The sequence below is a fragment of the Conger conger genome, chromosome 12 (assembly GCF_963514075.1).
Source record: "Conger conger chromosome 12, fConCon1.1, whole genome shotgun sequence".
Taxonomy (NCBI): Eukaryota; Metazoa; Chordata; class Actinopteri; order Anguilliformes; family Congridae; genus Conger; species Conger conger.
The window spans coordinates 19712894-19726609 of NC_083771.1; the positions used below are offsets into that span (position 1 = coordinate 19712894).

General features: G+C 41.1%; 3 protein-coding genes across 3 annotated transcripts; all 3 read left to right on the plus strand.

Annotated features, from left to right (window-relative positions):
- Positions 1 to 1961: 1961 nt before the first annotated feature.
- On the plus strand, positions 1962 to 3947 carry LOC133141857 (lysozyme C-like). Its single transcript, XM_061262649.1, has 4 exons — positions 1962 to 2120; positions 2685 to 2840; positions 3121 to 3199; positions 3635 to 3947. The coding sequence occupies exons 1-4, from the start codon at positions 1994 to 1996 to the stop codon at positions 3699 to 3701; spliced, it is 429 nt and encodes a 142-aa protein (XP_061118633.1). The 5' UTR covers positions 1962 to 1993; the 3' UTR covers positions 3702 to 3947.
- A 2430-nt stretch (positions 3948 to 6377) lies between these two features.
- Positions 6378 to 8358, plus strand: LOC133141868 (lysozyme C-like). The gene is made up of 4 exons (XM_061262663.1): positions 6378 to 6532; positions 7097 to 7252; positions 7528 to 7606; positions 8046 to 8358. Exons 1-4 carry the CDS (start codon positions 6406 to 6408, stop codon positions 8110 to 8112), a joined length of 429 nt encoding a protein of 142 aa, XP_061118647.1. The 5' UTR covers positions 6378 to 6405; the 3' UTR covers positions 8113 to 8358.
- A 2423-nt stretch (positions 8359 to 10781) lies between these two features.
- Positions 10782 to 12763, plus strand: LOC133141834 (lysozyme C-like). The gene is made up of 4 exons (XM_061262608.1): positions 10782 to 10940; positions 11505 to 11660; positions 11936 to 12014; positions 12445 to 12763. The coding sequence occupies exons 1-4, from the start codon at positions 10814 to 10816 to the stop codon at positions 12509 to 12511; spliced, it is 429 nt and encodes a 142-aa protein (XP_061118592.1). The 5' UTR covers positions 10782 to 10813; the 3' UTR covers positions 12512 to 12763.
- Positions 12764 to 13716: the final 953 nt, after the last annotated feature.

The following is a 13716-nucleotide window of genomic DNA, read 5'->3' on the forward strand; positions in this document are numbered from 1 at the left end:
CAACCTGAAAATAAGAGATCCAGACTCTGATGATGTTGATGGGTCACAGACATCAGGAAGTCATGGCATGCAAAGGATATACAACCAAATACAAGACTCATTTATTTTACCTTATGTTAATTTGTCTCAAACATTGAAATGGGGGACTACATATAAAAATGTAATTACTACATGGTGAAACCGCAATGTATTAAAATATCGTTGAATAAAAGCTGCGCTTTGACCACATATGAATTGTTTGATTATAAAAAGAGAAAATAAATATTAAATTAGAAAAAGGCAAGGTGACCCCAAACCTTTGAACAGTTGTGTATATTGATTAATTAATTTGTTTTGTTTGTCTTTTTTTGTTTGATTCCTCAGACCCGCTTCACCTGTCTGTCTTTCTGTAGCTTCCCTCTCGTTTTCCTTTTTGGGGCTTTCTATTCTGCCATTCTATTAGATACACCATGGCATTTCTTTAGTTATTTCTATTGACCGCTGACAGAAGTTTCAGTAAGCAGGTGTGTGCTTATTGAGTTATTTTTGTGTTTCCCTGTCCATCTCTGTCGCTTGCCGATTTTAGTGGTTATCCCTCGGGGTTAACTTGTAGATTGTAGGTCTGTGACCGCCTCTCTATCCCCCACTCCCCTGAAAGAAAATGCACACTGAATGTGATATGGTTGGCATTTATATAGCACCTTTATCCAAAGCGCTGTACAATTGATGCTTCTCATTCACCCATTCATACACACACTCACACACCGACGGCGATTGGCTGCCATGCAAGGCAGGCAAGGCAAACCAGCTCGTCAGGAGCATTTGGGGGGTTAGGTGTCTTGCTCAGGGACACTTTGATACAGCCCAGGCGGGGGATCAAACCGGCAACCCTCTGACTGCCAGATGACTGCTCTCTGATATCTGGCCACCCGTGGCACAAGGGAAGATGTAACACCAACCAAAATGGCCTGAATCAGGGTGGAAACTGTGCTGGGGGAAGCAGAATAATAGGGCCCTGCTCCAAGTCGGTGTGCAGTCAAGCAACAGAGCCAACACTTGGGCTCCTTCAATATTCGTTTTTTAATAACAGCCACTTTTAGTGACTCGGGTACATATCATGTGTAGTGTAAGGTGCAATTTGGACTGTTATGTTAACCAACTCCTTTTGTCTCTTTCCTCCGGACTTCATTCCATTGCAGGCACACTGCTGCAGCTGTACATAACAGAGGCAGCAAGTCTGGAGACTTTCTGGAATCTGCGCGAACTTACACACATGGAACTTATGTCTGGACCTATGAGATTGGTGCAAGCTATCATGTCACAGGCCGTATGGATTTCTGAGATGCTGAAACTGGGTCCTCAGGGCCTCAGGGTGTTAGACTTGCAAGTTAAAAAACCTCACAAACTTTTCCCCCTTGGAGAAAGTTTGGAGAGGGCATGGGGGCTTGTGTTCTGAGACACAAGCATATGTACCAGACACCAAAGCATATGTATTACGTTATCTCTGGGCACCCTTCCCCAGTTGTACAAACAAAATGTCCAAATATTCCTATTACAGGATTTGAAAAATGAACCTGTCAGAATGTGTTTTTTCCTTCCTGCAACAAAATCTTAATCCTAACTAGGGATGCATTCGTGGTTTTTAGCTGTGCTGGCCTAGTACAGGAACTTCATTTTATTTTTCTTGGACCATGACAAATAAAGGCACATCTTGTTCAGTCCCTGCACTGCACTTATTTTAGCTAGGTCATGTTGTACATACTGTAGGCATTAACAGCATGCATAACATACTTTATATTTGAGGTGTGACTCCTGCCAGTTCTGATTCAATGCCAGATCATTATGACAAAGCGGACAGTTTCTGTCCCTCAAATTTTACAGAAGTTGAAGCACGCACATATCACAAAACCAACCAATAACAGCTCGAGTTACATTTAACCGCTTCTCTAATCCTGAGGCTATTTAAGTGGTGGTGTAGGGTAGGGTCACATTCAGAATCATCATCCATTTCAGAATGAGGGCTCTCGTGTTTCTCCTGCTTGTGGCTGCAGCGAGCGCCAAAGTGTTTGAGCGGTGTGAGCTGGCAAGGGCACTCAAAAATGCAGGAATGGAAGGCTACCGCGGGGTCTCCCTGGGAGACTGTGAGTACTAAATAACCTGAGGGGATAATAAACAGAGGGGATATATGTAACAAACTCACCATGTTTCGAACAGAAAGTTAGTAGTTTTTCTCCTGAGAAATGTGGTTTATGATTATGGTTGCTTATTGACTATCTCGGACACTAAAACACTCTGATTGATGTGAATTGGACCAAAAATAATACAGAAAATGACAAATAACTGCACAACTTCACCCAGAAGATGTCACCTTACTTTACAATTGTGCTTTACAGACACGTGAGCTGGAAGTCATTTTTTTGTTATTCGTCATGAAAGTTGCACTGTTCGGAACATGGTGAGCTAACTTGGTGTTCGGTGAGCTAACTTATTGTTCGGAACACGTGAGTTTACGTTATCTTTATTCCACTTTTATTCCAGGTTTTTTCTCTTGAAGTTTCTGTCTTTCTGTGAGTTGAGACAGAGGCTCATAATGGGGGGCGGGTCTGAATTGCATGCTTAACTTGGTTTTGAATCGCTCCATGTCACACAGGTATACGGGGCAATGAGAGAACTTTGTAAAAATCTTGGGGTTTTTGCCATCCCAGGGGTCTGCCTGTCCAAGTGGGAGTCAGGGTACAGCACTGACGCCACTAACGTCAACACTGACAAGTCGACAGACTACGGCATCTTCCAGATCAACAGCCGCTGGTGGTGTGACAACGGATCGAAGACTGCAAATGGCTGCAATATCCCATGCTCCAGTAAGTGGGGGGGGGGGGGGGGGGGGGGGATTGCAGTGAGTAATAGTTTAGGGGGAAGGTAGCAGAAGAGGATGATATTTATGTTGTAACAGTAATCTACATTTCTCAGTTTTCCTGCACAATAAAAATTATCTTTGATTCTCAGTTCAAATGAGTAGTAATTTAGAAGTCACTCGTAAACACTATTTTTGAGTGATTTTTCAGTTCTGTCCCACTGCAGTTGTCTTAAGTTACTTTTTTCACACTCTCTTTCTCTTTTTCCCCCTTTTCCTCCCGGTAGGTCTGCTCTCCCCTGACATCAGCACCGCGATTACTTGTGCCAAGCGTGTGGTCAGAGATCCCAACGGGATCAATGCTTGGTAAGAATATTCCGGCCTCTCTGCGCAGTGCGCAAAACACACTCAAGTTCTCAGGTCAGGATCTGGCCCTTAAAGATAAAACACATGTTTTTCAGCATTTCAGCTCAAATGTTTTAATATTAAATATTCATGCAATTTTCCTCAAGTTTTGAAAATGCAAGCCCTTTTGAAAATGCATGCCTTTTCACCAATGTTTGTGTGTTGAGGATTATATGTGAAATATTTGCCTGTAAAAAATTCACAATTACAGTGCCCTTCATAATGTTTGGGACAAAGACCGATCATTTATTTAGTTGCCTCTGTACTCCACAATTTGAGAGTTGTAGTAAAAAAAATCACACCTGCACATCGTCAGATTTTAATAGAGAGCATTATGTATACTGATAACTGTCACTTTTCTGATGTCACCCTGATAACTGTCACTTTTCCCATCAGGGTGGCCTGGCGACTGCACTGTAAAGGACAAGATGTCCAACAGTACATACAGGGCTGTGGAGTGTGAGACTGACATCCAGAGAAATTGATCTTTTCAGCTTCCCTCTATTGTTTTTGATCACTTTTCTGATATGCCAAACCTGACACACTGACAAAGGCTCAATGGTGAAACACCACACTTGCTTGTCAATATAAAAACAAGTAAAAATATAACCTTTCTGCCAAATAATTGCAAACTGAAGGGACATTTCCTTTTTGCCAGTCCAACCCTTTTGCTTCGGTAGGCTAAACTTTAATAAAGACATCATTTGGATTTGCATAGTGTTTGTTTGTTTTTTAGCACTGACGCGAGTACTTTATTTTTATTTTCTGCTGGTCCTTTCCTTCTCTGTTCTTAAAGAAGTGAAATAATAACTGTGCATGCATTGACAACAAAGAAATGAATGCAAGCGTATAAATAATAAATGTAATAGTTTGCCATTGGACTATGACTGGTAATGAAGTAATTAGAGCTATTGCAGGAACAAGGCTAAAGCCCTGGCACCCAGTAGTGGTGTATCGCATGTCTGCACTACGCACTCCTTGCTAGAAACAACATTGAAGTTATAGAACAGCTTTATATTCAAAATATGTTCATAGCACACAAAACTGGGTGAATGAAAGCATAAAAATAAAAATTTTAATAAAATAAAATAAAATAAAACTCCAGAAAGAAAACTATCCCTTGAAACGACTCGAGAAGTGTACACATTACTACCTTCATACACATTACTGTTTTTACATATTTCTCTTTTTTAAGCCACTTTGTGAGTTAAACTCACAAACTCAGAGGGTAATTGTGCTCAGTCTTGTGAGCATTTGTTCCATACTATATCAGCATAATTTACAGATGATTACTTCCACCCCCCCCCCCCCCCCAATTCCCATAGAGATCCATGCAAATGCAAAGAATTTTAGTATTGCTTGTTGGACAACCTGAAAATAAGAGATCCAGACTCTGATGATGTTGATGGGTCACAGACATCAGGAAGTCATGGCATGCAAAGGATATACAACCAAATACAAGACTCTTTTATTTGACATTATGTTAATTTGTCTCAAACATTGAAATGGGGGACTACATATAAAAATGTAATTACTACATGGTGAAACCACAATGTATTAAAATATCGTTGAATAAAAGCTCTGAGTCTGCGCTTTGACTACATATGAATTGTTTGATTATAAAAAGACAAAATATAATATTAAATTAGAAAAAGGCAAGGTGACCCCAAACCTTTGAACAGTTGTGTATATTGATTAATTAATTTGTTTTGTTTGTCTTTTTTGTTTGATTCCTCAGACCCGCTTCACCCTGTCTGTCTTTCTGTAGCTTCCCTCTCGTTTTCCTTTTTGGGGCTTTCTATTCTGCCATTATATTAGATACACCATGGCATTTCTTTAGTTATTTCTATTGACCGCTGACAGAAGTTTCAGTAAGCAGGTGTGTGCTTATTGAGTTATTTTTGTGTTTCCCTGTCCATCTCTGTCGCTTGCCGATTTTAGTGGTTATCCCTCGGGGTTAACTTGTAGATTGTAGGTCTGTGACCGCCTCTCTATCCCCCACTCCCCTGAAAGAAAATGCACACTGAATGTGATATGGTTGGCATTTATATAGCACCTTTATCCAAAGCGCTGTACAATTGATGCTTCTCATTCACCCATTCATACACACACTCACACACCGATGGCGATTGGCTGCCATGCAAGGCAAGCAAGGCAAACCAGCTCGTCAGGAGCATTTGGGGGGTTAGGTGTCTTGCTCAGGGACACTTTGATACAGCCCAGGCGGGGGATCAAACCGGCAACCCTCCGACTGCCAGATGACTGCTCTCTGATATCTGGCCACCCGTGGCACAAGAGAAAATGTAACACCAACAAAAATGGCCTAAATCAGGGTGGAAACTGTGCTGGGGGAAGCAGAATAATAGGGCCCTGCTCCAAGTCGGTGTGCAGTCAAGCAACAGAGCCAACACTTGGGCTCCTTCAATATTCGTTTTTTAATAACAGCCACTTTTAGTGACTCGGGTACATATCATGTGTAGTGTAAGGTGCAATTTGGACTGTTATGTTAACCAACTCCTTTTGTCTCTTTCCTCCGGACTTCATTCCATTGCAGGCACACTGCTGCAGCTGTACATAACAGAGGCAGCAAGTCTGGAGACTTTCTGGAATCTGCGCGAACTTACACACATGGAACTTATGTCTGGACCTATGAGATTGGTGCAAGCTATCATGTCACAGGCCGTATGGATTTCTGAGATGTTGAAACTGGGTCCTCAGGGCCTCAGGGTGTTAGACTTGCAAGTTAAAAAACCTCACAAACTTTTCCCCCTTAGAGAAAGTTTGGAGAGGGGGCGTGGGGGCTTGTGTTCTGAGACACAAGCATATGTACCAGACACCAAAGCACATGTATTACGTTATCTCTGGGCACCCTTCCCCAGTTGTACAAACAAAATGTCCAAATATTCCTATTACAGGATTTGAATGCATAACATGCATAACATACTTTATATTTGAGGTGTGACTCCTGCCAGTTCTGATTCAATGCCAGATCATTATGACAAAGCGGACAGTTTCTGTCCCTCAAATTTTACAGAAGTTGAAGCACGCACATATCACAAAACCAACCAATAACAGCTCGAGTTACATTTAACCGCTTCTCTAATCCTGAGGCTATTTAAGTGGTGGTGTAGGGTAGGGTCACATTCAGAATCATCATCCATTTCAGAATGAGGGCTCTCGTGTTTCTCCTGCTTGTGGCTGCAGCGAGCGCCAAAGTGTTTGAGCGGTGTGAGCTGGCAAGGGCACTCAAAAATGCAGGAATGGAAGGCTACCTCGGGGTCTCCCTGGGAGACTGTGAGTACTAAATAACCTGAGGGGATAATAAACAGAGGGGATATATGTAACAAACTCACCATGTTTCAAACAGAAAGTTAGTAGTTTTTCTCCTGAGAAATGTGGTTTATGATTATGGTTGCTTATTGACTATCTCGGACACTAAAACACTCTGATTGATGTGAATTGGACCAAAAATAATACAGAAAATGACAAATAACTGCACAACTTCACCCAGAAGATGTCACCTTACTTTACAATTGTGCTTTACAGACACGTGAGCTGGAAGTCATTTTTTTGTTATTCGTCATGAAAGTTGCACTGTTCGGAACATGGTGAGCTAACTTGGTGTTCGGTGAGCTAACTTATTGTTCGGAACACGTGAGTTTACGTTATCTTTATTCCACTTTTATTCCAGGTTTTTTCTCTTGAAGTTTCTGTCTTTCTGTGAGTTGAGACAGAGGCTCATAATGGGGGGCGGGTCTGAATTGCATGCTTAACTTGGTTTTGAATCGCTCCATGTCACACAGGTATACGGGGCAATGAGAGAACTTTGTAAAAATCTTGGGGTTTTTGCCATCCCAGGGGTCTGCCTGTCCAAGTGGGAGTCAGGGTACAGCACTGACGCCACTAACGTCAACACTGACAAGTCGACAGACTACGGCATCTTCCAGATCAACAGCCGCTGGTGGTGTGACAACGGATCGAAGACTGCAAATGGCTGCAATATCCCATGCTCCAGTAAGTGGGGGGGGGGGGGGGGGGATTGCAGTGAGTAATAGTTTAGGGGGAAGGTAGCAGAAGAGGATGATATTTATGTTGTAACAGTAATCTACATTTCTCAGTTTTCCTGCACAATAAAAATTATCTTTGATTCTCAGTTCAAATGAGTAGTAATTTAGAAGTCACTCGTAAACACTATTTTTGAGTGATTTTTCAGTTCTGTCCCACTGCAGTTGTCTTAAGTTACTTTTTTCACACTCTCTTTCTCTTTTTCCCCCTTTTCCTCCCGGTAGGTCTGCTCTCCCCTGACATCAGCACCGCGATTACTTGTGCCAAGCGTGTGGTCAGAGATCCCAACGGGATCAATGCTTGGTAAGAATATTCCGGCCTCTCTGCGCAGTGCGCAAAACACACTCAAGTTCTCAGGTCAGGATCTGGCCCTTAAAGATAAAACACATGTTTTTCAGCATTTCAGCTCAAATGTTTTAATATTAAATATTCATGCAATTTTCCTCAAGTTTTGAAAATGCAAGCCCTTTTGAAAATGCATGCCTTTTCACCAATGTTTGTGTGTTGAGGATTATATGTGAAATATTTGCCTGTAAAAAATTCACAATTACAGTGCCCTTCATAATGTTTGGGACAAAGACCGATCATTTATTTAGTTGCCTCTGTACTCCACAATTTGAGAGTTGTAGTAAAAAAAATCAATCACACCTGCACATCGTCAGATTTTAATAGAGAGCATTATGTATACTGATAACTGTCACTTTTCTGATGTCACCCTGATAACTGTCACTTTTCCCATCAGGGTGGCCTGGCGACTGCACTGTAAAGGACAAGATGTCCAACAGTACATACAGGGCTGTGGAGTGTGAGACTGACATCCAGAGAAATTGATCTTTTCAGCTTCCCTCTATTGTTTTTGATCACTTTTCTGATATGCCAAACCTGACACACTGACAAAGGCTCAATGGTGAAACACCACACTTGCTTGTCAATATAAAAACAAGTAAAAATATAACCTTTCTGCCAAATAATTGCAAACTGAAGGGACATTTCCTTTTTGCCAGTCCAACCCTTTTGCTTCGGTAGGCTAAACTTTAATAAAGACATCATTTGGATTTGCATAGTGTTTGTTTGTTTTTTAGCACTGACGCGAGTACTTTATTTTTATTTTCTGCTGGTCCTTTCCTTCTCTGTTCTTAAAGAAGTGAAATAATAACTGTGCATGCATTGACAACAAAGAAATGAATGCAAGCGTATAAATAATAAATGTAATAGTTTGCCATTGGACTATGACTGGTAATGAAGTAATTAGAGCTATTGCAGGAACAAGGCTAAAGCCCTGGCACCCAGTAGTGGTGTATCGCATGTCTGCACTACGCACTCCTTGCTAGAAACAACATTGAAGTTATAGAACAGCTTTATATTCAAAATATGTTCATAGCACACAAAACTGGGTGAATGAAAGCATAAAAATAAAAATTTTAATAAAATAAAATAAAATAAAACTCCAGAAAGAAAACTATCCCTTGAAACGACTCGAGAAGTGTACACATTACTACCTTCATACACATTACTGTTTTTACATATTTCTCTTTTTTAAGCCACTTTGTGAGTTAAACTCACAAACTCAGAGGGTAATTGTGCTCAGTCTTGTGAGCATTTGTTCCATACTATATCAGCATAATTTACAGATGATTACTTCCACCCCCCCCCCCCCAATTCCCATAGAGATCCATGCAAATGCAAAGAATTTTAGTATTGCTTGTTGGACAACCTGAAAATAAGAGATCCAGACTCTGATGATGTTGATGGGTCACAGACATCAGGAAGTCATGGCATGCAAAGGATATACAACCAAATACAAGACTCTTTTATTTGACATTATGTTAATTTGTCTCAAACATTGAAATGGGGGACTACATATAAAAATGTAATTACTACATGGTGAAACCACAATGTATTAAAATATCGTTGAATAAAAGCTCTGAGTCTGCGCTTTGACTACATATGAATTGTTTGATTATAAAAAGACAAAATATAATATTAAATTAGAAAAAGGCAAGGTGACCCCAAACCTTTGAACAGTTGTGTATATTGATTAATTAATTTGTTTTGTTTGTCTTTTTTGTTTGATTCCTCAGACCCGCTTCACCCTGTCTGTCTTTCTGTAGCTTCCCTCTCGTTTTCCTTTTTGGGGCTTTCTATTCTGCCATTATATTAGATACACCATGGCATTTCTTTAGTTATTTCTATTGACCGCTGACAGAAGTTTCAGTAAGCAGGTGTGTGCTTATTGAGTTATTTTTGTGTTTCCCTGTCCATCTCTGTCGCTTGCCGATTTTAGTGGTTATCCCTCGGGGTTAACTTGTAGATTGTAGGTCTGTGACCGCCTCTCTATCCCCCACTCCCCTGAAAGAAAATGCACACTGAATGTGATATGGTTGGCATTTATATAGCACCTTTATCCAAAGCGCTGTACAATTGATGCTTCTCATTCACCCATTCATACACACACTCACACACCGATGGCGATTGGCTGCCATGCAAGGCAAGCAAGGCAAAGCAGCTCGTCAGGAGCATTTGGGGGGTTAGGTGTCTTGCTCAGGGACACTTTGATACAGCCCAGGCGGGGGATCAAACCGGCAACCCTCCGACTGCCAGATGACTGCTCTCTGATATCTGGCCACCCGTGGCACAAGAGAAAATGTAACACCAACAAAAATGGCCTAAATCAGGGTGGAAACTGTGCTGGGGGAAGCAGAATAATAGGGCCCTGCTCCAAGTCGGTGTGCAGTCAAGCAACAGAGCCAACACTTGGGCTCCTTCAATATTCGTTTTTTAATAACAGCCACTTTTAGTGACTCGGGTACATATCATGTGTAGTGTAAGGTGCAATTTGGACTGTTATGTTAACCAACTCCTTTTGTCTCTTTCCTCCGGACTTCATTCCATTGCAGGCACACTGCTGCAGCTGTACATAACAGAGGCAGCAAGTCTGGAGACTTTCTGGAATCTGCGCGAACTTACACACATGGAACTTATGTCTGGACCTATGAGATTGGTGCAAGCTATCATGTCACAGGCCGTATGGATTTCTGAGATGTTGAAACTGGGTCCTCAGGGCCTCAGGGTGTTAGACTTGCAAGTTAAAAAACCTCACAAACTTTTCCCCCTTAGAGAAAGTTTGGAGAGGGGGCGTGGGGGCTTGTGTTCTGAGACACAAGCATATGTACCAGACACCAAAGCACATGTATTACGTTATCTCTGGGCACCCTTCCCCAGTTGTACAAACAAAATGTCCAAATATTCCTATTACAGGATTTGAATGCATAACATGCATAACATACTTTATATTTGAGGTGTGACTCCTGCCAGTTCTGATTCAATGCCAGATCATTATGACAAAGCGGACAGTTTCTGTCCCTCAAATTTTACAGAAGTTGAAGCACGCACATATCACAAAACCAACCAATAACAGCTCGAGTTACATTTAACCGCTTCTCTAATCCTGAGGCTATTTAAGTGGTGGTGTAGGGTAGGGTCACATTCAGAATCATCATCCATTTCAGAATGAGGGCTCTCGTGTTTCTCCTGCTTGTGGCTGCAGCGAGCGCCAAAGTGTTTGAGCGGTGTGAGCTGGCAAGGGCACTCAAAAATGCAGGAATGGAAGGCTACCTCGGGGTCTCCCTGGGAGACTGTGAGTACTAAATAACCTGAGGGGATAATAAACAGAGGGGATATATGTAACAAACTCACCATGTTTCAAACAGAAAGTTAGTAGTTTTTCTCCTGAGAAATGTGGTTTATGATTATGGTTGCTTATTGACTATCTCGGACACTAAAACACTCTGATTGATGTGAATTGGACCAAAAATAATACAGAAAATGACAAATAACTGCACAACTTCACCCAGAAGATGTCACCTTACTTTACAATTGTGCTTTACAGACACGTGAGCTGGAAGTCATTTTTTTGTTATTCGTCATGAAAGTTGCACTGTTCGGAACATGGTGAGCTAACTTGGTGTTCGGTGAGCTAACTTATTGTTCGGAACACGTGAGTTTACGTTATCTTTATTCCACTTTTATTCCAGGTTTTTTCTCTTGAAGTTTCTGTCTTTCTGTGAGTTGAGACAGAGGCTCATAATGGGGGGCGGGTCTGAATTGCATGCTTAACTTGGTTTTGAATCGCTCCATGTCACACAGGTATACGGGGCAATGAGAGAACTTTGTAAAAATCTTGGGGTTTTTGCCATCCCAGGGGTCTGCCTGTCCAAGTGGGAGTCAGGGTACAGCACTGACGCCACTAACGTCAACACTGACAACTCGACAGACTACGGCATCTTCCAGATCAACAGCCGCTGGTGGTGTGACAACGGATCGAAGACTGCAAATGGCTGCAATATCCCATGCTCCAGTAAGTGGGGGGGGGGGGGGGGGGATTGCAGTGAGTAATAGTTTAGGGGGAAGGTAGCAGAAGAGGATGATATTTATGTTGTAACAGTAATCTACATTTCTCAGTTTTCCTGCACAATAAAAATTATCTTTGATTCTCAGTTCAAATGAGTAGTAATTTAGAAGTCACTCGTAAACACTATTTTTGAGTGATTTTTCAGTTCTGTCCCACTGCAGTTGTCTTAAGTTACTTTTTTCACACTCTCTTTCTCTTTTTCCCCCTTTTCCTCCCGGTAGGTCTGCTCTCCCCTGACATCAGCACCGCGATTACGTGTGCCAAGCGTGTGGTCAGAGATCCCAACGGGATCAATGCTTGGTAAGAATATTCCGGCCTCTCTGCGCAGTGCGCAAAACACACTCAAGTTCTCAGGTCAGGATCTGGCCCTTAAAGATAAAACACATGTTTTTCAGCATTTCAGCTCAAATGTTTTAATATTAAATATTCATGCAATTTTCCTCAAGTTTTGAAAATGCAAGCCCTTTTGAAAATGCATGCCTTTTCACCAATGTTTGTGTGTTGAGGATTATATGTGAAATATTTGCCTGTAAAAAATTCACAATTACAGTGCCCTTCATAATGTTTGGGACAAAGACCGATCATTTATTTAGTTGCCTCTGTACTCCACAATTTGAGAGTTGTAGTAAATCACACGTGCACATCGTCAGATTTTAATAGAGAGCATTATGTATACTGATAACTGTCACTTTTCTGATGTCACCCTGATAACTGTCACTTTTCCCATCAGGGTGGCCTGGCGACTGCACTGTAAAGGACAAGATGTCCAACAGTACATCCAGGGCTGTGGAGTGTGAGACTGACACCCAGAGAAATTGATCTTTTCAGCTTCCCTCTATTGTTTTTGATCACTTTTCTGATATGCCAAACCTGACACACTGACAAAGGCTCAATGGTGAAACACCACCCTTGCTTGTCAATATAAAAATGAGTAAAAATATAACCTTTCTGCCAAATAATTGCTAACTGAAGGGACATTTCCTTTTTGCCAGTCCAACCCTTTTGCTTCGGTAGGCTAAACTTTAATAAAGACATCATTTGGATTTGCACAGTGTTTATTTTTTTAGCACTGACGCGAGTACTTTATTTTTATTTTCTGTTGGTCCTTTCCTTCTCTGTTCTTAAAGAAGTGAAATAATAACTGTGGATGCATTGACAACAAAGGAATTAATGCAAGCGTATAAATAATAAATGTGAGAATGCGGAAATGTAATAGTTTGCCATTGGACTTTGACTGGTAATGAAGTAATTAGAGCTATTGCAGGAACAAGGCTAAAGCCCTGGCACCCACTAGTGGTGTATCGCATGTCTGCGCTACCCACTCCTTGCTAGAAACAACATTGAAGTTATAGAACAGCTTTATATTCAAAATATGTTCATAGCACACAAAACTGGGTGAATGAAAGCATAAAAATTTAAATTTAAATAAAATAAAATAAAATAAAATAAAACTATCCCTTGAAACGACTCGAGAAGTGTACACATTACTACATTCTTACCAGTGGAGGCTCCTCCATAGAGGTGGAGGAGGCCTGGCCTCCCCAATAATTTGAGAGAAGAGAGAGATTTAAAAAAAACAATAAATATATTTATTTTATTTATTTATTTTAACAAAAAACATATTTTTTATTTTTTATATTCATATTATTTTAGTTTTGTTCATAAATCTAAATTTTCCCATGGCTAAAACCCAATATTGCAATTGTAAAGCAACAGGCCAGATTTCCCTATCAGTTTGTATTAAGGGAGGCCAGGCCAGGCCAGGCCTCCCCTAGGAAATGAGATTCTCATAGAAGTCAATGTAATGCATTTTTTTTCATGCCAATATGTGATTGGCCAGATCACTGAAAATGGGTGGGCAACGGAGGCCTGGCCTCACCATGCATTGTGTCCAGGGCTGAAAGATTGACATTTTGTTCGTCCAATCACATGCTACTGGTTCATTTGGAATCAACTATCCTTTCCTTTCCTATTCAACACAGAAGCCATTTTGAGAATTCGC

Coding starts and splice junctions, on each gene's coding strand:
- LOC133141857 (XM_061262649.1), top strand. CDS start 1,994: ATGAGGGCTCTCGTGTTTCTCCTGCTTGTGGCTGCAGCGAGCGCCAAA. Junction 2,121..2,684: donor CGGGGTCTCCCTGGGAGACT/GTGAGTACTAAA, acceptor TTGCCATCCCAG/GGGTCTGCCTGTCCAAGTGG. Junction 2,841..3,120: donor CTGCAATATCCCATGCTCCA/GTAAGTGGGGGG, acceptor TCCTCCCGGTAG/GTCTGCTCTCCCCTGACATC.
- LOC133141868 (XM_061262663.1), top strand. CDS start 6,406: ATGAGGGCTCTCGTGTTTCTCCTGCTTGTGGCTGCAGCGAGCGCCAAA. Junction 6,533..7,096: donor CGGGGTCTCCCTGGGAGACT/GTGAGTACTAAA, acceptor TTGCCATCCCAG/GGGTCTGCCTGTCCAAGTGG. Junction 7,253..7,527: donor CTGCAATATCCCATGCTCCA/GTAAGTGGGGGG, acceptor TCCTCCCGGTAG/GTCTGCTCTCCCCTGACATC.
- LOC133141834 (XM_061262608.1), top strand. CDS start 10,814: ATGAGGGCTCTCGTGTTTCTCCTGCTTGTGGCTGCAGCGAGCGCCAAA. Junction 10,941..11,504: donor CGGGGTCTCCCTGGGAGACT/GTGAGTACTAAA, acceptor TTGCCATCCCAG/GGGTCTGCCTGTCCAAGTGG. Junction 11,661..11,935: donor CTGCAATATCCCATGCTCCA/GTAAGTGGGGGG, acceptor TCCTCCCGGTAG/GTCTGCTCTCCCCTGACATC.